Source organism: Pagrus pagrus, assembly GCF_965226575.1.
Source record: "Pagrus pagrus genome assembly, chromosome: 6".
Taxonomy (NCBI): domain Eukaryota; kingdom Metazoa; phylum Chordata; class Actinopteri; order Spariformes; family Sparidae; genus Pagrus; species Pagrus pagrus.
The window spans coordinates 31,566,882-31,590,449 of record NC_140190.1 but is presented as its reverse complement, the minus strand read 5'-3'; the positions used below and the strand labels follow the sequence as shown (position 1 = coordinate 31,590,449).

The 23,568-nt window shown below is 42.9% G+C and overlaps 1 protein-coding gene across 1 annotated transcript; it reads right to left on the bottom strand.

Moving 5' to 3' along the window:
• Nucleotides 1-13,132: 13,132 nt before the first annotated feature.
• mafaa (MAF bZIP transcription factor Aa) lies at nt 13,133-17,042 on the bottom strand. The gene is made up of 2 exons (XM_084356195.1): nt 14,921-17,042; nt 13,133-14,760 (listed from the first exon to the last, which is right to left on the bottom strand). The coding sequence occupies exon 1, from the start codon at nt 16,064-16,066 to the stop codon at nt 15,131-15,133; it is 936 nt and encodes a 311-aa protein (XP_084212321.1). The 5' UTR covers nt 16,067-17,042; the 3' UTR covers nt 13,133-14,760; nt 14,921-15,130.
• Between the last annotated feature and the right edge of the window lie 6,526 nt (nt 17,043-23,568).

Here is a 23,568-nt window from a genome sequence, read left to right as displayed (position 1 = left end):
TAATGATCTTCTCACATTTTGTGAACTCAAGGGAAAGTAAGCCTCAGAAACAGGAAATACTCGAGTAGCAGAATAACAATTATGTACACAAAGTAGCTGGAAGATTGCTGAAGATCAAAACAACAAGGGCAGCTGGGAGAGAAGCAGGTCTCAAGCTTCATCTTTTGAGTTTCAATAAAAACTGGACAGTTCACACAGTCACTGCTGTGAGGGAACTATTCTTTTTTCTGTTTGAGAAAATGTGCTTAATCACTTCTCCTTTTGGCAGAATCCAAGAACTGAAAGTTAAAAGTAAATGGAAACATATTTCTTATCCAAACACTTACAACGCAGTGTGACTTCTCTGAAGATCTCCTCCCGGGACTGCAGCTCTGCCTTGTCAGAGCTTTTCAGATTTCAAATAAAACCACAGCTCACACCAGACGAGCAAACACGAACCACGATTTTAGCTAAAAAATAAAACATGGTCTGTTTTTGTTTTTGATGACAACCTGCTGTCTGTTCTTAAATCTTAATAAAGGTCATGCAAATTTAATGGATGTAAACAGGCGCAGTTGAGTGGAGTGTGGAGGATGACTTATTCATGGAGGCCTATCTGACCGAGACCTGCAGGCTGACGGAGGGGGGTAATGTGTGTCCAACCGCTCATCAGGCTGATTGCGTGTGAATGTCACCATGCTCGATTGCTGATCTACACCACCGAGGATTATACAGGTGGTGGAGTCAACAAAAAGACATAATGTTGGAGGATGTACAGTACGACTCCCACACCACGAGATGATGCACCAAGAGACGGGAGGGCGAGTTTCTCTGATGACTTCCTCCTCTGTGTTTCTAAACTCAGTTATCTACAGAATATTGATCTACCAGCTGATGTGTATGTTCTTGAGCAACAGCAGTTTCACTTAAGTAAAACTTGTCTAAAATTGGTTATGACATCAGCTTTAATAGTAAAAAATGAATGTTAACGTGACCACTTTTGACTACAGGATGGATGTGTTGTGACACACTGCTGCCAGCCTTTGGCTTAATTTTCTGAGTTAGCATATGGTTATTGATCGATAAACATGCAATCTTGCATTGTAATCACATAAAACACATAATTAGATAAAATCTAAACACAATTAACATTTAAATGTGAGATTAGATTCTCAACTTGAGTGTTGAGACCGAATGTAAGGATTTCATTTCAAGTCGTGTGGATATTATAACATTTTTCCTCTTTAAGATGAGGTTGCCATCACTGTTTAAAGAGACGATAACAGGTTTGGGTGATTTGTATGTGAAAAATGACCAAGATGTCAATTAATGGGTCGGTTAAGTGAAAGCTGATATTGTTTTAGCTTAAAATAACCTAAAAATGAACTTTCAGGTTCAGTTTTAAAGTCAACACAGATCAGAAGTCCTAAAGGACTTGGAAAGTTGGAATGTCAAACTTAAATTGTGGCAATATTTAAGTTTTTACTTCATAATGAAGTAAATATTGATTGCACAATGCAGTCGCCGTTTACATTGGTTCCCTATAAAACTCACGTCACAACATAGTTTTGTCTGCCTCCAAATCTCCCTGAAAATGAAGTCAGCCTGGCACCATCTGCTCCCACTGCTGTGTTATTAACTAAATGAAAGAATGAACCTGAGTTTTGTTCTGTGTTGCTTGTAGTTGCTACTTTGAGGAAACTGAAAAGACATTCACTCGTCTTTGCAACAGCAGTGTCAATAATACTAACCCTTGAAAATGCTCAATCTTTTCATGTTAACCTTGTGATAAAGGCGAAAGCTCCAGAAGAAGAAAATAAGTAGAACTAAAGTTGGTTTCGACAGCATTCAGATTACCTGATGTCACCATGACGCAGTCTGCAGGATCTCCTTGACATATTTCATGGCAAAATTTGTACTTAAAGGCATAAAACATTTAATAACATACATTTAGCATTTTTGTGCTGCAGCTTGTTTTCACATGTCATTTGTTTAATGGTATTAGGTTGTAACTGCTGGTTTCTGTCCACATCGAGTGACCTAGATTAGTTATAAAACAACAACACATCGTTTTTGTAGTGTTCCTATACGACTTATAAGGTCACAAGTAGACAGAAGTCGAAAAGGCTCAATCTAGAGCCCACTGTGGCTCAGGGGTAGAGCCAGCGACTTGTTATCGGAAGGACGCTGGTTTGATTCCCTTGGTCTGCATGTTGAAGTGTCCTTGGGAAAGATACTGAACCCCAAACTGCTCCTGATGTGCTGGTTGGCACCTTGCATGGCAGCCACCGCCATCAGTGTATGCATGAATTACTGTAAGTCAGTAAATGAAAAAACTAATTCCCAGCACAGGAAATGGGACCATCAGAGGAGCATGTAATGAACATTTAAAATTTCCAGAGAATAGCACTGAAGTTGTTCTTGAAGGACAAACATCTGACTCTGCTTCTGTTTGTAAATCTGTTAGATATTAATGAAATTCACATAAGAGGGTGATCTAAATCTCTCCATCAGTCAAGAGGGAATATGTGGAGTAAATCAAAAATGAAATCGAAAATGAGATGGTACATCTCAAGGGGCTATCCTGTTAAATAAATAAAATCAAAGTGTTTGGGTGTCAGATTTCAAGGAGATTATACAAAATAAAGATCATTTTAACAACATTTATTATCGTTTATTTGACCAAAGAATGGCAAAGAACCTGAACTAACTTGTACACTGGAGCAAAGGAATTAACGAAAAAACAGTGAAGCAAACAGAACAATGAGGCCAGTAACAACAGCAACAACCACCACAACAGCAGCAGCAGCAGTGAAGGTGGAGAAAAGATCGCGAGACAGAAAGAATAGAACAGCTGGCCTCAAACTGCCAACACGTCTCACCACAAAAAATACCTCTAAATGAAAAGGCAACATGTCAGACAAGTAGCTCCTCTCTTTCACTAACTCCCTTTACTTTCTACCTCCTTTGCTTCTTCTCCTCCTCGTCTTCTCTGTGACGGCTCACACCTCTCTGTCACCGAGCGAGCGCCGGCTGCCATGACAGTTTCAGCACTCCGTCTCCTCCGCACGCCGGCGGCAGCGCTGAGTCTGCACTCCTTCGCCACAAACACTTCTTCATTCTGTTTATTTCTCCTCGTCTTTCTCTTCCCGCAGAACGGTTCCTCTGCTCCGTATTAAACAGGCTAAATGAGGACATGCTTTTATAAGGCAGCCGCTTTGAGTGTACCCCAGTTTAAGTTACATCGCAGAAGAAAGAGGCCGTCGTGCCGTCGCTTTCCGTTACTCCGACAGTCTGTCAGCTACTCGCTGTGATTGAATTTAGCCGCTTTCTTTTTCTCGCTCTTATTCTAAATTTAATTGAGGAAAACTTTTAGGAGTTACACACACCAAACTTCTACCAGCACATGTAGAACTTTACAATAATGAGGCTGTCCTCACGAGGAAAATGTCAATGCAGTTTGTTCAAATGGTTAAAACAAACCATATTTTCCTAACCAGCAACCAGTGCTGTTCTCTACTATTGTGGTGCCAGACCTCGATCCAAATAGGTCAGGTAAAACGACCACTCAAAGCTTTGTTGGAAGGATTAATAATGAGAACAGCGTTCCCTGTTTGAGAGCGATAACATTATTGACAGAAAAGTTGTCAGAAGACTATCAACAAGCTTGACTGTGATTTACAGGTTGGGATCACACCAGCCGCAGTGTCTGTCAGCATGTTCACGTTGTGACCCATGAGTGCTCAGTAGTCACCGCCACTCTCAGTACTCACGGGTAGGACCACATCCATCTTCAAACTTGGTTGTGACACTATCGCACTGACAAAAGTCTATTCACAGACAGACAGAAGAACCGACCCACATGGCAAAATACTCAAAATACGCTAAATACACCCTGACTACCAACAAAGTAAGAGCTGATACATTTTTCCTGAAACCTTCTTTTATTCTCAAGTAGGAGTTGAGATATTGTGATATTCACAATAACCGTGATATAAATAAATGAAATATTAATATCATGTTAATAATCCAGCAAAGATGTTTGGCCTTGTGAATCTTTTGTTTGCCTTTTCACTAGTAACAGAGTAGTGAGTGACAGTAAGTGTTCTTTTTGTACAAATATTTGCAGTTATGGTTACAGACTCTCTCCACCTCCCTACGCACAGATTTTGGAGGGTAATTTATTGGCAAAAAAGTAAAAGACTAATGTCATTATCATGAATTTGTTTGGCCACGATAATTGTGAAATGAAAATCTGATATTGTGACAGCCCTTTTCTCAACCGTACAGCACTTTTTCTCTGGCTGCTTTTCTGTATAACTTTGACATTAGACTGCCAAGTTCTCCAAAGAAAACGCTAACTTTAGCTAACAACACTAGCTTGATGGAACGCATTCCTGCGACACTTGCAAGGTGGTAATTGTTGCCATGCATCCAGTTGCATTCGACAAGTTGTCATTCTTAACCTGAAAAGCACTGGTTAGGGGAGCACAGGTTGATGGAGCTGAGTGGCAGCTACTGAAAGTGAGTATTGGAATGTAGCACAGATTAAAGGAGCACGCTGTAGCTTTGAGGAAGAATGTTAATGAGAAGAGAAACAAACTGCCTAAACAAACTAAAACAAACAAACTCTCTTTGTTTTCATGACTGAACAAACTGAATAAACAAACTGACCTTAAAGGACAACACAATTTATACTCTTTTACTTTGTTTATATGTGGCGGACCCTGCCTTTCTAGCTTCAAACAGTGTTCTGAGACCTTATTTTCCTCTGAGAACAGCTTGTTTATTCAGTTTCAGAAAAAAAATATATTTCTGAGATTGTATTATTACCTCAGTACCGTAATATTGTAAATATTAAAACCTAGTACCCCTTTAAAAAATTGTACAAAATGTTTCTGAGGGCTGCCGTTGGCCTGAGGGCCACACTTTGAGAGCCCATTGTTTACATGGTCATACATTTTGGGGTTCACACAGAAACGTGTTCTGAACCGTCACCTTCAAATAATAATATTTGCATATTCTTTGAAGCACATGTTAAAAGTGGGCTACATTTAGTGGAAATGTATAAGCTAGTAAAGTATTTAAATAACTTTCTTTCTATATGTAGCCAATAACTGCACACTGAAATGTGGTCAATGAAATGCAGATATAAAATTTGGTATAAAACCAACCAAACCCCATATTTAAACCAAATTAACTCAGATATTTACATGTTGTCTGAGCTGTAAATCTACTCATCCAGGCCCGCTGGGTCTGATAACTGTGTGCTACCTGTACATGTAACATTTCATTGATCTCCTGAGCCAGCGTGATGACATGAAGTGCGGTAGGAAACATATCAGCAGACCTAGTCGTGAGTATCTTGCAGATAAGCAGTTCAGTTTGTCCACACTCAGCCTGATCGTCCTCCTGTGTGACCAACATGACAGAACCCAGTTAACAAACATTACACACGGACACACACACTGTCCATTTGTCTGGAAGGGGAAACTACCTTTGAGATGTGCATCAGTCCGGACAGTGTGTGCCTGCCTCTGGGTCCAGGTCCTGAGTGTGTGTGTCAGGCTCAGTGACACCTCAGTCACTTCGGCTTTGCAGCTGCACCGTCGTCACCGCCGTGAGTGCCTGCGCGGCATTTTGCGGGTGCAGAGGGTGACAGGGTGTGTGACAGCGGGCGGCGTGGTGCTGCCACTCCCCTGTTGTCTGTGAGAGTCTGTTTGGCACCGGGCAAACACAGATCCACCCTCAGGACTGAAGAGGAGTCACTCAGAGAGACACAGCTCCTTTGCAACATGTGATGAGATTGTGTTTAATATCTGGTTGGACTTCATGTAGTGTGGCATTTATACAGTCACAGTGAGAGTAAAGGACAGACTGAGAGAGTGAGAATAGGACAGGATGAATGGTTGCTGATCTGAGAGTCCACAGTGTTTGAAAGATATTTGGAAAGACTTGAAATAGCAGGAATCAGGGGAAGAGATGCACCTCACATGTTGTAAAGTCGATAAAGCACAATTTGGAAAACAATGCTAATAGTGGACATTTTGGCACATTACAGTTTCTGTTGAATGTCAATGCAGGAAGTAGTGCAGACATGGACCCAGCTTAAAGGGTAACTCCACCAATTTTACACATTAAATTGTGTTTCCAGGTCTTGGGGAGTTCTACTGCATATGTGAAAGAAGTAGTATAAAGGCTTTTGTGGCTCCAGAAGAAGCTGCATGTAATCTGATTAATTCCCTCCAGTGATTTCTCTCAATGGCTATGTTGCATTGTGGGTAATGTCAGCAGGTATAACATTGTACATCTATAACACTGCTGGAGTCTTTATGAACTGTTTAAAGGTCCTATTTGTAAGGAAAGTACATTTTTGAGTCTCATTCCCAACTCATCAAAAACTGATGTTTTAGGATAGCGGCCGACTCCACCTACAATCCAAAAGCATCAGCATTTGACGAGTTAGGAATAAGACTCAAAAATCTACTTTCTTACAATTGAGACTTTTAAAACAGATGATCAAAATCAATACAGCAGAACCAGAAATATCACCTTTTATATTCCACAAATTCTGAACCCACAATGCAACTTTGCCAGTGGGTGACATCACTGGAGGCAATTTATCAGATTAAATGCAGCTTCCTGAGGAGCCACCAAAGACTTGATACTACTTTTTTGACATGTGCAGCAATACTTCCAAAGAAAATGTTTACCCTTAATGTTTTTTACATGTCTAACCCTGACCATAGGTGGTGTGGAATCATCCAATAATAATATGTTTGCCTTGCAAGTTAGAAATATAAATGCATTTCAGGATAGCAAATATTTGATTATGTTTGTTAAGTTTATTTGTTACAAAAACAGAATCAAAAAGTCTTCCATATTAATGACAGATCACTTTTTATGATTGACTGAATCTGTTGAAAAAAGCGGATTGTTTTGACAAATGGTGGTTTCTTTTCTCCTACTTAAGTATCAAATCACAACCAAGATTTGATCAGTGGTGGAAAGAGTCCTACAAATGTGTAGTCAAGTAGAAGTACAATTACATTACTGAAATATTACTCAATAACAACTAAAACTACCGCTATTAAAATAATACTGAAGTAAAAGTACAAAGTATTCTTGTCAAACACTACTCAGTGTATTAGTCACTTTTAACCATTGATGTTTAATGCATTATCAACAGCAGACGTTCAATCAAAGGAGTTTCTGTTTCTCCAGCTCTGTTCTGCTCAGTGGCCGTGGTCACCTCTCCAAACCTGCACCTGCTGGAGAGTTTTGTGGTCTTTGTCTGTATGTCTGAGTTTTCATTGGCCCATTTATGATCTGAAAGCCTTATTGGCTTCAAAATGCAGATGAAAGGTTTAGATATTCATTCAAATTGTACTCAATACTCAATTATGATTTAAATGCAACTAAGTAAATTACATGGTGTAATGCATATGAAAGTTCATGTAAAATTACAGATTTGAAAAAACTGTAGTTCCACCCCTGGATTTGAAAGGGTGAATGGAAGTGAATGGAGTCAGAATGAATGAGAATCAGTGTCTCAATATGAAACAACAACAATAAAAATGAGTGAAAATTGTTCCAAACTTCAGTCATGGTGTAAATGTATTCTAGTGTTTGTGTCACAGTGTTCAGTCACCAAACATGACAGATAGTGGTCATGTGGTTATTCTGCATTAGGGCCCAGATCTGTTTTTACAAAAAGAAAAGTCATGTTGTTTTTGTCTGTCAGCCAATTAAACCAAACCTCAACCCTGAGCCTGAAATCTGGTCTGAAACTGAAAACCAAACTCACCAGAAGGAAATGTAAATTTGTACTAATCTTTACACAATTAAATATAAAATGATGTTGGTCTGTAGGGCCATGTGTGAACTTGAGACTGAAGGAATGTGAGTGTACCGTGTCTTTGATAGTGTGTGTGTGCGCATGTGTGTATGTGTGTTTGGTGCAGGAAGTGAGTCTGTGGTATGGCTGCAGGCCAGGCTGAGTGGAATAATTGATTGCCGATTGACCCTCCACTGCCACTGAGGACAGTCCTCCCCACTGCATTACTGCACAGACTCATCTGGTCAACAGCATGTGTGCAGCTGTGTGTATATATACTGTGTGTGTGTGTGTGTGTGTGTGTGTGTGTGTGTGTGTGTGTGTGTGTGTGTGTGTGTGTGTGTGATCTTTCTGCCCACAAACCGCAGCCACAAACCAATGACTACAATCACAACAAAAAGGCCTGTGACCCAATAAAAATGAGAGAAGTTTGACAAACAATGACTCGTCAATTTGGACAAAATGCTGAATCACAGACACACACACACACACATACACACACATACACACACTCGAATGACACACGCACAAGCAGATGGGGAAGTGAAACATGAATGGAAGTGATAGTGGTGGTTTGAGGGATTCAGCAGGAACTCGACCCCTCGTTAAAAGGTTGACTCAGTAAATCACCTCGTGACCGCCCGCCGTCAACAGGAAATAAAGGAAATTCTCTTTAAGTGAATTCCTGGCAACAAATAACGAGCAAAAACTGCTACTGAGCATAAAGAAGATATAAAAAGCACGAAAACAATCTGCAGCACAATAAAGACAGAATTATAACACCACTCATACAGTTATTAGACATACTGTAAATGACTTTGATAACACTTATTGTTACTTTAAAGAGAATATCTGGAGGTAATTTTCCCTTTATGACACATTTTACCTTCTTTCAGGTAAATGTGGCTAATTTTCTGTGATTCACACCCCCCTCCTCCTCCTACTACTTGTTTAGAGAGCAGCACATCATCCCACCGCCCTCATTTATTTGTTTGTTTGCTGGTTAGGTTTGTTTATTACTGTATTTTCAAAGCACGGGACAAGGTTAGATTTGCTGTTTGGGCATATTTTCTCCTGTGATAGCATGTTTGAATTTGTCTACTCAGCATGCAGCTTGTCAGAGTGTGTGTGTGTGTGTGTGTGTGTGTGTGTGTGTGTGTGTGTGTGTGTGTGTGTGTGTGTGTGTGTGTGTGTGTGTGTGTGACAGTGTGGAGCCAGTGGAGGCAGGGCTTGCGCTCAGGGGTCGCAGCAGCAGTATGGCGCCACCGGTGCCAAATTGCTTTCCTGGGCGCGTCAGGCAGGGACCAGTGCGGGACGGTGTGGTGGCCCCCCGGTTCCCCCACTCTGTGGAGGCTCCTGGCCCCGGGTCACTAACTCAATCACCAGATCAGGAGTAATAATTATTAATACCCCATGAGCGTTAACAGCACGCAGGTGATTTATCAAAAATGTCGATTACATTTTGCGCAGGGTGACAACTTTTTGAAGCTGAACACGTCCCAGGGGAGCGGGCCTAACTGGAGAACACTTCTGCTGTGTGGAGCCGTGTGGGTCCCTGCTAAATAAAAAGGCCTGAATGGCACCAGGGAGGATGTTACTTATAAAGCAAGAAGTTCGTCAAAATAAAAGCATCTATTACTTTCATCTTCTGCTGCTGAATGATAATTTACAGTTTAATCATCTGAAGTTTGGATCAGAACTTCTGCAATAAAGGCTAAAAGACAACAACATCCACAGCCTGATTAACCTGCTGGAGGACCCCGGGGCAAAAATCTGCTGCTGGGCCACCTCTTCTTCCCCAGATAGCAAAGTTGTTGTGGCCCAGATCTGGACACATACTTACCGCGTGGAATGATGACACTTGGGCAGTCCACTAGATTTGAGCCACAAGCAAATGCTCCAGAACTGGGACAAATCTGGGCAACAGTTCATTTTTGACACTCTGGTGACACTTTTGCTGTCTGGGTCGAACCCAATCCCTCAAATAATGTCCCACGTCTCCCTAAAAATATCCAGTGGTTTCAAGCTTATGAATATGGAAACACCATCTTGAACAGTGGTCTCTGGCTTGACAGCCATCTCTCATACATGTTTTTGAACAGGATGTAACACATATTGCAGAAATGTTAATAAGATGAATATAAAACGTACAAATTTAACATATCCGTGGTTTGCAGAAAAATGTTTTGTACGTTCCACAAAACATTTCTGGAGCTTCACAGCAAAACAGCGTTGCAGCAGGAACGAGGAACCCCTGAGATCCCAGACTGAAATGAAAAGATGATATTTACACCCCTTTTTAAGCCAGAATCTTCACTGTTAAAAGTGTTAGTGCACAACCTGTCTGAAGTGGGTGCACAAGCTTGAGGCTTCTGGAGACTTGGATTACGCTTCTGCAAACCATGGATACATAACATTTGTACGTTTCATATGAACCTTATTAACATTTCTATAATACATGTCACACCAGGTTCAAATACATTCATATGAGAGTGCTGTCTGTTCAAGACGGCCTTTCCATATTTATAAGCTTAAAACCACTGGATATTTTTAGCGAGACATTGTGACATTGTTTTGGGGACTGGGTTGGACCCAGACAGCAAAAGTGTCACCGGAATAAAAGTCGTTGCCCAGATATGGCCTAGCTCTGGTTCATTTGTTTCGCTCTTGGCTGACATCTGTCCATGCTCTGACTTTAACCAGCATGAGGGTGAGGAAATAATGACAAATAAATAAAAAACTAATGAAGTGTTGCCTTCAGGGGTGCAAGTACAAAATATTTGTCATATAGTGAAACTAAGGCATTGGGGGTTCTTTCAACAACAACAGGCTAACGAGGTGGAGGAGGTTATCAGTCTTATTAAAAGGACTTGAATCTATCAGCTGCTTCCACTGTTGTTCTGGACTCTCTGTTTATGATGTGTGTGTGTCTGTGTGTGTGTGTGTAGGTGGCTATACTGTAGGTAAGCTGAGCCGAAGAGACGCTGACTGTGTTGAATCTCAGCAGCAGCAGCTCCAGACGCCAGAGACACACTGCACCTCTCTCTCCCTCTCTCTCTCTCCATCCTCCTCACTGCTTCACTTGTTTTGTTTCTCAGATGCAGCTCGGACGGACTCGGCCCTGATTTATGGAAAGAAAAGCCCACAGTGTAGTCATGGTGATCTCTCTCTCTCTCTCTCTCTCTCACACACACACACACACACACACACACACACACACATATCCACACTACATGCCTGGTCCTTCATTCCACTGCAGACCATCTCAATCTGTGCATGTTACAAGCACACACGCTCTCTGTCTGACTCTCAGCGAGGTGATGGCTGTCACACTGCTCAACGCTTCCTCTGAGTCAGCAAAAACAGGAGGAGGAGGAGAGTGATGGAGAGGCTGAGAGGAGGAAGGGGAAGAGAGAGGGAGATATTAAGGGAAAATTTTAATTTTGAAATGAGGTGAGAGCTGTGAGTTTCCCTCAAAAAAAGATTTCATCGCTCTGGGATTTAATTTAGTTGGTGACCAGAAACAGACAGATAGTCTAACTGAAGGAGGGCAGGGGATGCATACTGATGTCTTGTGTTGACATGGGGAGGCATTTTATTTAAATTGTATAGATGGCTGTTGGGTTATACGTGCACAAATATGCGCAGGTATGTTGCTACAGGTAAGTAAGGAGGAGTGTAAGCAACAAAATGTGCAAATAAATATTGGTACTGAAAATGACTTTAAGGGACAGAACTGTTCAAAATGATATGCTGCAAGGAAACACATGAGGAGGGTGGAGAACTGAATGATCACTGTTAAATGCACCTTTTCATCTGGTTCTTATCACTAAAATACACGACCCAGAGTAACCCCATTCAAACACTAAACAAGACTAACTGGCAAACAAGTTTCTGCTTTCTATTCTGAGCTGCTCTCACATCGTGCAAGAAAATGATCTATATTTACATCTCACATCAGGACATGTTTGTGGCAGCTAAACAATTGTTTTATAAAGTATTTTAAAGTTAAAATACAGATTGCACACAGGAACAGACCTGAATTTACAGATGCATCCGAAGAAGCTGCGTTGTTCACAGATCACTGTCTTTCTTCTATTGACGCCGACCGTAAACACACACACCTCCACTCACACTCACACACACACACACACACACACACTCCCTCTCAGTCACACACTCATTCATGTGAGTTATGATATGCGTTTGAAGTGAGCCGCACCCACCGGGCCTGACGGCGGTGTCACATCAGCACCAACGCCGGGTGGCATCTGTCTCAACCCGCGCTGCTTCCCCCCTGAGAGGAAGAGGAGGAAGAGGAGAAGGAGAAGAGACCACTTAATGCAGTTTAGGGCGCGTGCACGAGCGCGCGCACTCACAGTGGACACAGAGGGTATCATGTGAATCTGCCCTATGGACACACTCACAACACAGTGAGTGAGAGAGAGAGCGCGGGCCGGCTCCATCCATCCGTCAGCGGCTGATGGAGCGCGCAGAGGCCCGCTGACAGGCGGCCACAGCCGGGGCTGAAGTTGCGGCTGCGACCGCCGCCACTGATGCTGGGCTGTGATGTTCACGGACATCAGAGCAACTTCTTCCCCAACATCCTGCAGTCCAGTCCGGGACAAAAACCCGCGAAAGACCGCAGTTTAATTTCTGTCATCAGCTGTGACAGCCGAGAAATCCCACAGCGGGAAAAGCGAAAATAACTGAGGGACAAGTCTCATTAAAGCGGCGATGTAATATGAAAATGTGTTTTTTAAATAAAAATGTCAATGTACTAATAATAACAAAAATAATATTAGCCTACTGAGTGACAACATATTCATCATTACATTATGGTTTCTGACACCCTCGTCAACATTCCATATTATAGCCTATCAATAATATTCAATCAAATTCATTTGACACATTTATTACTATAATAGAATTATTATATATTTCAATTCTAAAACTCTTAATTCTTCTGACTAATATTTTTATAAACCATAAATGATATATGACCCGCAGCTGGTCGCTGGACGCAGCTTAAACTCAAACATCCTTTTGCTTTTTCCTTCACAAATATCAACAAATCATTTAGTTTGGAATAAAAATAATCATCTGGGTTATTTTGTTTATTTAATTTAAATCTATTTAACGGGCGTTTTAAAGAACACTGCGACGAGACACAACGGGCCTAAAATAAAAAGAGATTTCTCTCAGATTCGTGACATTCTTACATAAAACCCGCAGTTTAAATTATTTACAGGCAGGAAGTATTTTTGTTCATTTCAAAATAAAGCCTTTGGTGTGAGAATGAGGGCAGCGGCAGTCTGACAGTTTGGGACAGAAGAACTTTTTATTAAACATTATGAAAACAAGATTCTCAACAACGTTCCACTTTGTAGGTTTTTCACTTGTTGACACGTTAGGACACGTTCATTGAATAAATATAGAAATTATATGTACAGATATACATTAACAGCACTGTGCAGAAGTTGACTTTCCTTTTGATTTATCGCAGTCTTCTCAGATCAGTTCGGGATTTTTAGGCTCTACTTGCTTCAGGAAACATGACTCAGGTTGGAGGTTATAAAAGCAAAAAATCTAATAGAAATAAAAAAGGAGTTTTTTTAGTGGCAAAAGATTAATTTGTAGGTTTTGTTGTAAGATTCATTTTTGATCGTGTTGTTTTTGATTTTTGGGCTCGCTCACATACAAATCGGACATTTTGGGGAGCAATAAAAAAATATGCATCACGTGTATTTCGTTTGTCTGTGGCATTTTAATCTAACATGTAATAATTCCAGCTTCTCTCTCTTTCCTGCAAGTGTTTGCCATCCAACAGGTAGGCTCATCATCGGACACTTCTGCACAATATTGCACATATATCTAGGCAGCAGAAAACACACGAACCAGGGATTTCTTGTTGACAGAATAATGCATCGAGTTACTCCAAGAACAGTAAGCTCTACCAGCAGGCAAAGTCTCCTCTTTTCAAAACTATCAAGCATCCTCCTATCAGACACAAGACCTCATTAAGACACCGGGCTGCGGAACAAACCCGCAGGCCCGAGAAATTTGTACAAATATTAAAAGTAAAAAAAAAAAGAAAAGAAAAGAAAAGAACCATTTAACTCATTTTAATCATCAGGTTGGTGCATAGAGTTTTAGCAGCGAATACAGTCCTTGTCCATCTAATGACCGAGGCTCGCACCTCATCAAATTTACATCCAGATCAAAGGTCCTATCAGTAGAAAACAAAACGTTTGTCCAGTTTGATCTCTTCTTAGTGCAGTATAGGCTCGCCTTTGACATTACACATGTTCAGTAGGAGGAGGGTACCATAGACGATTTGCATGCTGTAACATACAAACATTTTGTATTAAGACATTTCGAATAATCCAAGCAACAAAAGCAGTTTTTCTTTAAAAAGAGAAAAAGGTAAAATAACACAGGTAACTGTTTTTTCTCTACACATTATGTACAGGTGGAAATAAATACAGTCTAAAATCTGGCTCAGTTAATCTCTTTTTGTCGTTTTGTCTTTTTCTTTTTAAAACAATAGAAAAATTGATTGAAAATAGCAGTTAAAGACGCATCCATGTTTCGCAGTAGCACGTTGTTGCAATTTTGTCCGCAGTCCTTGCACCTCTCAGGGGTTATGGGGGATCATTTTGTGGCGTTTTGCATACCCAGGCCTTACTGATGGCAGAGGAGGAGGGGGAGGAGAGAACCATGGGCCATGCTTTCCATACATGTGGAAGGATTCTGGGAGATGACTGGAGGTTACCATACATGTCCTGCATGCAGGGTTGCAAATAGGGATGGGAAACTATAGACTTGCAATATTGAAAGGTCTCTTCTCTGCAGCACAGCCCGCCTCACTGTCACAAACAGTCTGCCGAGCCAAAACAGAGGCGGCGTGTTGCTGCTTCTTCATCTGCTTCTCTCAGTCCAGTCTGATTTGAAAAAAAAAAAAAAGAAAAGAAAAAAAATCTTTCGCCCAGTTTTAAGACAAAATCATCTCTGAATTAAGACAGTCACGTTAAATGTCAGACTGGTTCAATAAGACTTCTGACCAGAGAAACGTCTACAGGCTAAGTGATCCCATGTGCTCACCTGACAGCTCGGAGTGAGCTTACAGAAGTTTAGCCGAAACATCTTTAAGACTCAAAATGCGCATCTGATGCTCGTTTAATGTGTCGAAGTCTTTTCTGTCGAGGGAATAACTGTAAACAAAATACAAAGGCAGAAAAATATAAATAATGTAAGAAGGATGTTGATGTGGGGCGAACTCAGAGTCTATCCTACAGACAGTCAGCCAGTCTCTCACATGAAGAACTCGGGGTTGGCCTGTTTCCCGGACGGATCTCTCGTGTTCGCGGGTCCGCCGGCATTGTAGGTCCGGCTGGCCAGCTTCTCGTACTTCTCCTTGTAAAGATCCCTCTCCTTGGCGAGGCGCGCCACGTCCTGCTTCAGCTGCTCCACCTGGCTCTGCAGGGTGCACTTCTCGGTCTCCAGCATGTGCCTCTGCTGGACGCGTTTGAAGCGGCAGGACTGCGCGTAGCCGCGGTTCTTCAGGGTGCGTCTCTTCTGCTTCAGGCGGATCACCTCCTCTTTGCTGAAGCCCCGCAGCTGCCGGTTCAGCTCTCGCACCGTCATGCTGACCAGCTGCTCGTCCGAGAAGCGGTCCTCCAGGCGGGCGTGGTGGCCGTGGTGGTGGTGATGGTGGTGGTGATGGGGCTGGTGATGGTGGCCCGCCGAGGCCGTGGACAGGTCCTCCCCGACGTACTGCTGCCCGCGGAAGCCCTCGTAGGCCTGGTGGTGGTGGTGATGGTGGTGCGCGTTACCGATGAGGGCCTCCACCGCGTCCTCCGGGGTCAGGTTGAGCGCCTCGGGGTTGATGTGGTGCTGGTAGCTGGGGATCCAGTACAGATCCTCCAGCTGAGGTTTGCCCGCGTTGCTGTGATTGTTGTTGCCGCTGCTGTTGTTGCTGCTGCCGCTGCTGTTGACCCCGCTGGTCAGGCTCTGGTTGGGCTGCGCGCCAGGACTCGGAGCGCAGAAGCTCGGCGAGGAAGGCACGGAGGAGCAGGGTGTGCTGATCGGGGTGGAGGACAGGGAGCCGGACGGGAGGCGGTGGCAGTAGCGGTCGGCCTCCGGCGGCTCCTTCTTCACCTCAAACTTCATGAGGTCAAAGTCGTTGACGTACTCGATGGCCAGAGGGCTGTTGGGCAGCTCTGCGCTCATGGCGAGGTCGGTGGCCATTTCAGTCCATGCGACGACTCCTGCCCTCACAGCCAAACCGACGGCGGGCAGCCCTCTCGGATACAGATTGCGAAAAGGAATTAAAGCCTGGATGGTGTATATATAGACTCACGCACACGCCCGGTGCGTGGGGCTGCTGCAGGGCCGGCGGGTGGGTGGAGAAACTTTTTTAAGGCTGCTCGTCTCTAAAACAACTTCTATATATAGTGGCGTGAATATACGTATGCATGTAAATGAACTTGTACACCTGCCAGTTCGCCTCCGCTCACTGCTCTTGTTGACAACTTATCCCAGGTCAGATGCACGCTTTAATACCAGGAGCCCCCGCGGCGGCTGAAACACGAGCCCGGTGAATTTGGAGACACCAACCTGTCTTGTCCTCGCTTCACCTCTGCAGCCCACTTGCCTCCCTGTGATTTACTGTCCTCGGCTCTGCTCGATCAAGTGACACGAACAGATTTCGTCTCCTCCGTTCGGTGCGTTATAAATATTTTCCAAGCATCCTTCTTCGCCTGCTGCTGTATACAACTTGATCATGAAGTCCCAGGCAGCGGGCTGGAGTCACTGCAGCATGGCCCGGAGAGAAAGTTTCTCACACAGTCGGATCAGACGCTGTGTGACGGTCACAGGGCGCAGCGCAGGCGTGCGTAAAGGTGTGCCAAAAAAGTCCCGGGAATCCAAACTGGAATGGCACGTGCAGAAGTTTTCAAAGTTCACATGCATGTGAGGTTAACCTGGAGCTGCAGGTGGAGCTCCTATGTGGAGGAACAGGAGAGTCTGGTCCCTGTTGGTGTGGTCAGTCCATAGATTTTACTCAGCTTCGGTCCCCGCGGTCCTGTCCCCCCTCACCGGGGCGCTCTGTTGACCTTACGTGTTGACTGTGTGTTATTATGCAAGAGGTGATAAATTCCACTTTGGTTTTCTCTCTAACGGCCCTCAAATTGTTTCTTAGAGCTTCACGGTGCAACCACGCAGTGCCACTGAGACGCTGGAAGGCAATCTGCTCTTATAAAGACAGCGTGGCCCCCGACCCTCCCACACAGAGGTGTGACGGGCCAATGGGAGGAGATCACAGCGAGTGCATTTGCATTCTCCTATAGCAGAGCCTCCACTCCGGCCGAGAACAGCCGAGGGGAGCCGAAGGGAGCGGAGCGCGCAGGGAGAACAGGTGCAGCAGATCCCCCCCTCTAGTGACCGAGCAGGTGCTACTGCATGGCGGAGCGCAGGGTAAGATGAGAGCTCCGGCGGTTTCTCAGAGAAAAAAATGTTTACTCGGAACAGAGAAACAGTTTTCAACGTCTCAAAACTGCGTGTCAGTTATGTAATAAGGCTGTCAGCATGGGTTTGTATTTCACTAGAGAGGAACATATCTCCCACAGGCTGAGAAAACACGTTATTTACCAATTTATCACTTTATTGGGACCTAGAAGTGGATATATTTTAGACTGTTAGAGCATTTATTATGACTTTATGCAGCATGAAACTTTTAATTGTAACTTTTAGATCCGTTTTTAAACGTTTAACCAATGTTCATGAATGTTAGAAACTGGAATTGTTGTGTTTTTGTTGAGCTCCTGGACTCTTTACACTCACTGAATATGTAATTAATTAAAGAGAACATTTTCAGGGAGCTACATTAATCCGAGGCGGTTTCAACATTTATGTTTTTTGAACATTTAAAAACAACACATTTACTTCTGACCCCTAAAAAGTGGAACCACTGAAGTTAAATTGAATCCTAATTGAGTTAATTGGCTAAATATTCTAACACTTTAAATAAATAAGAGTCTGGTTGTCAGTGAGCTCACACACAATGAGAAGAACACGTGTGGAGCAGGGAAACATTCAAATAACGGATCAACTTAGAGAGAAAATGAGTATAAACTGTTTTTCAACTAGTTAAAAATGATCACTGTCCGCTGAAAACGAGACAGAAGTAGAAACATGGTTGAATTGTATTGCTGTAGGCTTACAGACAGCAGTAATACGTCTGTCCTGTACGATTAGAAGCAAATTAAACGTTAAACACTTAAATAAAACACATTCTGCCTTATTAGCTTTAAAATCAGCTTATTGTCTCTACTTTACTCATTGAGGTCTCTCAAAGGAAGCCTGTGGATCCTTCTGACACCACAAACTACCTAATTCATCAATACTGATCGATTTCAGGCCGCGCGCCCCTCTGCCAAAAATCAATCCGCATTTCCGCGAGGAGGCCGCGCTGTAGCTGCGCGAGGGTTAAGTATGATTGGATGGTGCTGGCGGTGGTCTGCCGGGTTTTCATTCGCAATTAACCACAAATTGCATCCCGTCTCATCTCTGCGGATCGACGCATAATTAAGCCCCGCGTCTCCCTCCTGGACACATCTGTCTCTTTTCCAGGGAGGGAGGTCAGGATGTCGATAGTATCACCGGGACACCGCTGCACCTGACCCGCTTAGCCTTTTCAGCAGCGGCGGCCCCCCGGGGTCCCATCCGCCCACCGGTATGTGAGCGATATATCTGCGGGATAAAGTGCCGATCAGCGGGAAAAAAACAGGTGGCAGTAAGTTTAACTTGGTCAGATGTGAACAGGAAAACCTTGCACAGCTGCTGAGCTTAACTTCCAGTCCGAAATGGCCATGAAATATGCCCCCACCCCCCAGCCTCAAATCTGCTGGCGAGGATGAAAAGAGGAGAGTGAGATGAAGGGACGGAAATCATATCAAGGTATTTTAAGTTTAGGTGCGCTAAGTCATTAGGAGAGGGGTTTTTTTTATCAAATAAGCAGGAGCTGGCCCTCAAACGCCAAGCTAAGCAGTCTGCATTGAAATGGCACCTTTAAGAAGATCTGCCGTGGTCCATTCATTGTCAGGGGAAGGGGAGTGTCTGCGGCCGAGGGCTTGAGACATAAATTTTTGAAGTCAGGGTTTTCATTGTGCCTTTGCATATTGGGACTTCGCTGCAAGTGCAGTTCTACCGATTTAAGCAAAATGGACATCAGCAAGGTGGAGGATCGACGGCGGGCTTTGAGCCGGCCGCGAGGCGAGCTTTGAGCCAAGGCAGCCGCCGTCCAGACCAAAAGGACCGGCTCCAGGAGGTGGCTCAGGGTTATCTGAGGCCTGGAGGTTTTTGTCACTGCTGTTAAGCCACTAATGCTGCTGTGGAGGATTCAGCTTTAATTGTGTGGGGATGTGACACGCACGCAGGCATGTGCACGGACACTGAAGTTAACAGAGAGGCTTACTTTAGATTCCACCACATGTAGGAGGCCTCGCCATGTTTGTTCACCAGAGAGATAAAAGGTTTGTTGTCTCAGAGCAGCACTTTCTCTTGGTGGTAACAGGCACCGAAATATCTGATGAGATCTGGGAACAGGTGACACTGTTAAAGGTCAGAACAGTCACCAACACTGCACGAAACCTTCAAAGACTGGACAAACCAAGCACCATGACTGTTTCCACCAATGTTCAATGATTTTTTTAGTCTGGACTGTCAGAAAGGAACACGTGGGCCTTCATAGATCATGAAACTGAGACACAGGAGGTCAGTCACAAAGAGTAGCTCATTTATGATGTGGTCCACTCAGAAAGGGGAAAGAAAGGGAGGACAAGTGTTAAACTTGGATGAGATGGTGGATGGAGAGATGAAAACACGGACTGAAAACTGCAGAGAGCTGGAGGACAGAGAAGACTGAGGTGGACTTCAGGTGAACTGTGGCTCAAAAGCTTGAAGTGTTTCTTAAACAATAGAAACTCTCATCAGCTTAGTAATCAAGAGGCTCAGGAGAAATCCTCGTGGGTCGGTATCCTTACTGGCCAATGTGACAACTTACTGTTGGCAGGACCATGAAAAATGTTATACACAAGTAAAATATCTGCAGATTTGATCATCATTCCCTATGATGCAAAACACATCGTTGGTCGGCCCTAAGGATCGAGAGAGAGAGATGCCACTCACATCTTGCAATTCAGGTCTCCTACCTTCTGAGCAGAAAGGGAATACCACTGCCTCTTCTCTCTCTGTCTCTCTGGTAATTTAGTCCTTTGGTCATTTGTGTCTTTCTCCTGCATTGACAGCCATGTTTTATACAAGGGCCATGTTTCCAGTGGGATGATACTTCTTGGGCTCAACAAAATATTTGAACAGAACTTTCGTGCACAAAGGAACTTAAGAATGAAGTGATATTTTCATGATTTCTGTGATACTGGATTTGTTTTGGACATCTCTGTTAAGGTTTCTTTGATTATTATCCAGATAGGTTCTTTGCTACGCTGACGTGTTCGTTTAAGTGTAGTTTGTCTTCCACGTGTCATCTGTTGTGACCTACTGGACTCATTCGTCTTTGGTTTTGCATGAGCAGCCAAACAGTTTTCCCAATGGACTATCTATCTATCTATCTATCTATCTATCTATCTATCTATCTATCTATCTAAATAAGATTAAAGTTTTAATGAACTTTGAATTATTCCTCAAAGAAAAGTAAAAAGCTCAAAAGGAGAAACCTTGAACAAATGTACACACACACACACACACACACACTTAAACTAACCAGTTCTTATCAAGTCTCTCCAACACACACTCTCACACAAAAACACACACACGATGAAGAATCACAGTTGACCTTTCTTTTTGTCTCTGCGAGTCTTCGTGGACAGATGATTTCTCTCCTTCAGTCTTTGTGCGCTTTTACTAAAAATTGAAATATTGATCTTAATTAGAGTTTGCCGAGCTCAGCAGCTCGCGTTGAGGGTTTTAGACAAGAGGCGGCAGACATCTGTCTAAGGCACTTACGTCTTCAGCGCAGGAGAGGAGCACCGTGGGTAAGGAGGAGGAGGAGGAGGAGGAGGAGGGGGGGGAACGTGTGGTGAGAAGAGAAGAGTGATGGCTCCCTGTCTCCTGCCTTTTCTGAGAAACATGTCGAGCTCTCCATCTCTGCTCACTGCTGTCAATACATCGGAGAGAAAATCGAGTTGACCAGTCACACACGCACGCAAACACACAAATATCCATCCTGACAAAATATATTCGACACAGTTTAACTGGCAGTATGTTACAATCTGTACATGAACTAAAGTTTAGCAAATTGCAGCACAATCATAAGTGATTCTGTCTCTATCTTGTGTTTGAGGTCGGGTTCATAATAATTCTGATACATTTGAAATGCACACTACAGTATGGTGACTTTGTGAAGTATTCAGTCTCACTGGCTTTTTATAAAGCTGATTGAGGAGGGTAAAAATATTTGTGTGAATTAAGAAAACTGAGCTTTATTAGAAAAAAGCTGGCGTGTGACTGTCGATTTCCACAAATAAGCCTTAATTAATATAGAGTCAACTTTATCACCTCTGCCTCAGTGATATGAAAATATACCTCATTTCCTTCTTCTCAAGGATGAGATCAGAAGATTGAAGTCAGTCTCTTGTTTGTGCATTTACTACGAGCTGGGGTCAGGACTTGTTCCATAGCATAGCACATTGCAGGGGTAAACAGCAACCATGGCTCTGTCAGATTTGAGAAAATACACCTGCCAACACCTCGAAAGCTCACTAAAGCTAAACTGTACACAGACACAAAAGATGTGTGCAGCTTCCTGAAGTCATGTCATTGTCATGTTGCCAGGTTTGGAACTATCTTGCCTATACAGACTAGAGATAGACCGATTTTCTGCCTGGCTGATTATCTGGGCCGATATTCAGCATTTTTCCGATTATTGTTATTAGTGATTTTTCTGTGAAATTGCTGATAAAATAAACTAATTTAAAAATGTACTACTTTGGCTCTGATGGAGCGCCCTCTCACACAATGTCATACCCACAACACTATCTGACTGGTTACATGTCACAATTAATAGTCTACAAACACTGAATAATCTGCATCTGCAAAGGAGCTAAATGTACCAAACACTTCCAAAAGAGGAAGTTTAAAGTAACAGAATACTCAAGTAAAATACCTCAAAATTATACTTAAGAACAGTGTCATGAAAAAGCCATATTGGTCGACCCCTTACATAGACACAAGACAAACTTCACTGTCTGCACCTGGCAGCCTGCTTTAAAGTACATGAGCTGTTATTCATCAAGAAGTCGTTTCAACACTTTAATCAGAATGTAACTTTTTTGACATGCAAAGAGGGTTTAATCTGCTGATAAGACCCGGGCCCCTATAAAGCACCATATATTTAAATGGAATTGACCATTAGTATCATCATTTTATTTTTCTTTACTCATCAGTAAATAGACGCATCTAACAGTTTGTAAAACATGATGACTTGTGATTCAGCATGAAATCCTCGTAAATTCAGTGTATACCATTTTGACAAAGCTATACTTAGTTAGACTACATTTAAAACTTGTATACATGCTTTACCAGCTGTACCAACTAACATTAATTAGTTGGTATTTTTCCTGTTTGTGCTGTTTTTTGTGAGGTAAAACACTCTTTAAATATGTAGGAAACCTTACTAGTTATTTGTCATAATCTGAGTACGGTGGGCAGAGTGACACTGTGCAGGAATTCTCTCAATTAAGGGACTTGGGATCTTACTACCATTTTGCATTTACAATACAATACAATACAGTAACCTGTGGGTCACCATTACGTTTCAGTTTTGGCCCTCGAGGGGAAAAGTTTGGTCACCGCTGCTTACAGGGCTTTTGTTACATTCTACATGTTTCTGTCCCCCCCAGAGACATGTTCACATCATAGAGCATGAACATGCAGAGAGGGCAGTCAACGAGAGAGAAACAATGAGATTTAGCTTTTACATGGTTATTATGCACTACTATTTTCCTGTTGATCGTATCATCAATAGGTTTACACCACTCCTCTCAACCAAATTGAAAATTAAAGGTAGGGAAGGCGTTTCTGGAGAAAGCTGGTTGATTGTTCAGTTTCATTCCCAGGTCTTCAAATACTGAAGCTTTGGTTTGGTATTCCTCATGACATTCTAACCCAAAGCCATCTGTATTTGATGACCTGGGAATGCAACTTAACAATCAACCAGCTTTCTCCAGAATCGCCTTCCCTACCTTTTTAATTTTTATTGGGCCAGTCTCTTCTGACTGAGATGGCTACACGTGGCATTTTTATTCTGACAGGGCTACTATTGCAAATATTAGTGGAATAATTGAGTTTAATTACAGATGAGCACAGGGAGCATTTTATTTTGTGTAAGTGGAAGAAAAAGGGTGTTTTCAAATGTGATGTATATGACTTCAAACTATGGTAGTTTTGATACGAAGGAAAAAATAGACTTATTTCTGTGTGTGAATTCTTTCAAATCACACACACATAGCTCATAGCATGGTGAGGATGAAGTCACTGTCCACTCATGTGTCTCGTCTGCGGGCTTTAAAGTGAGGGGCACTGCTGCTTCTGTCACCACCTTCCCAATGAAAACTCTCACAAACACGCTCGGGTCATGTGACGACACCGGCACTCCCAAACAGAAACACACTCACAGCCTATAAACACTCTCACAGCACTGACTTCATGTGTCAAAAAGAGTCTGTGAAACAAGA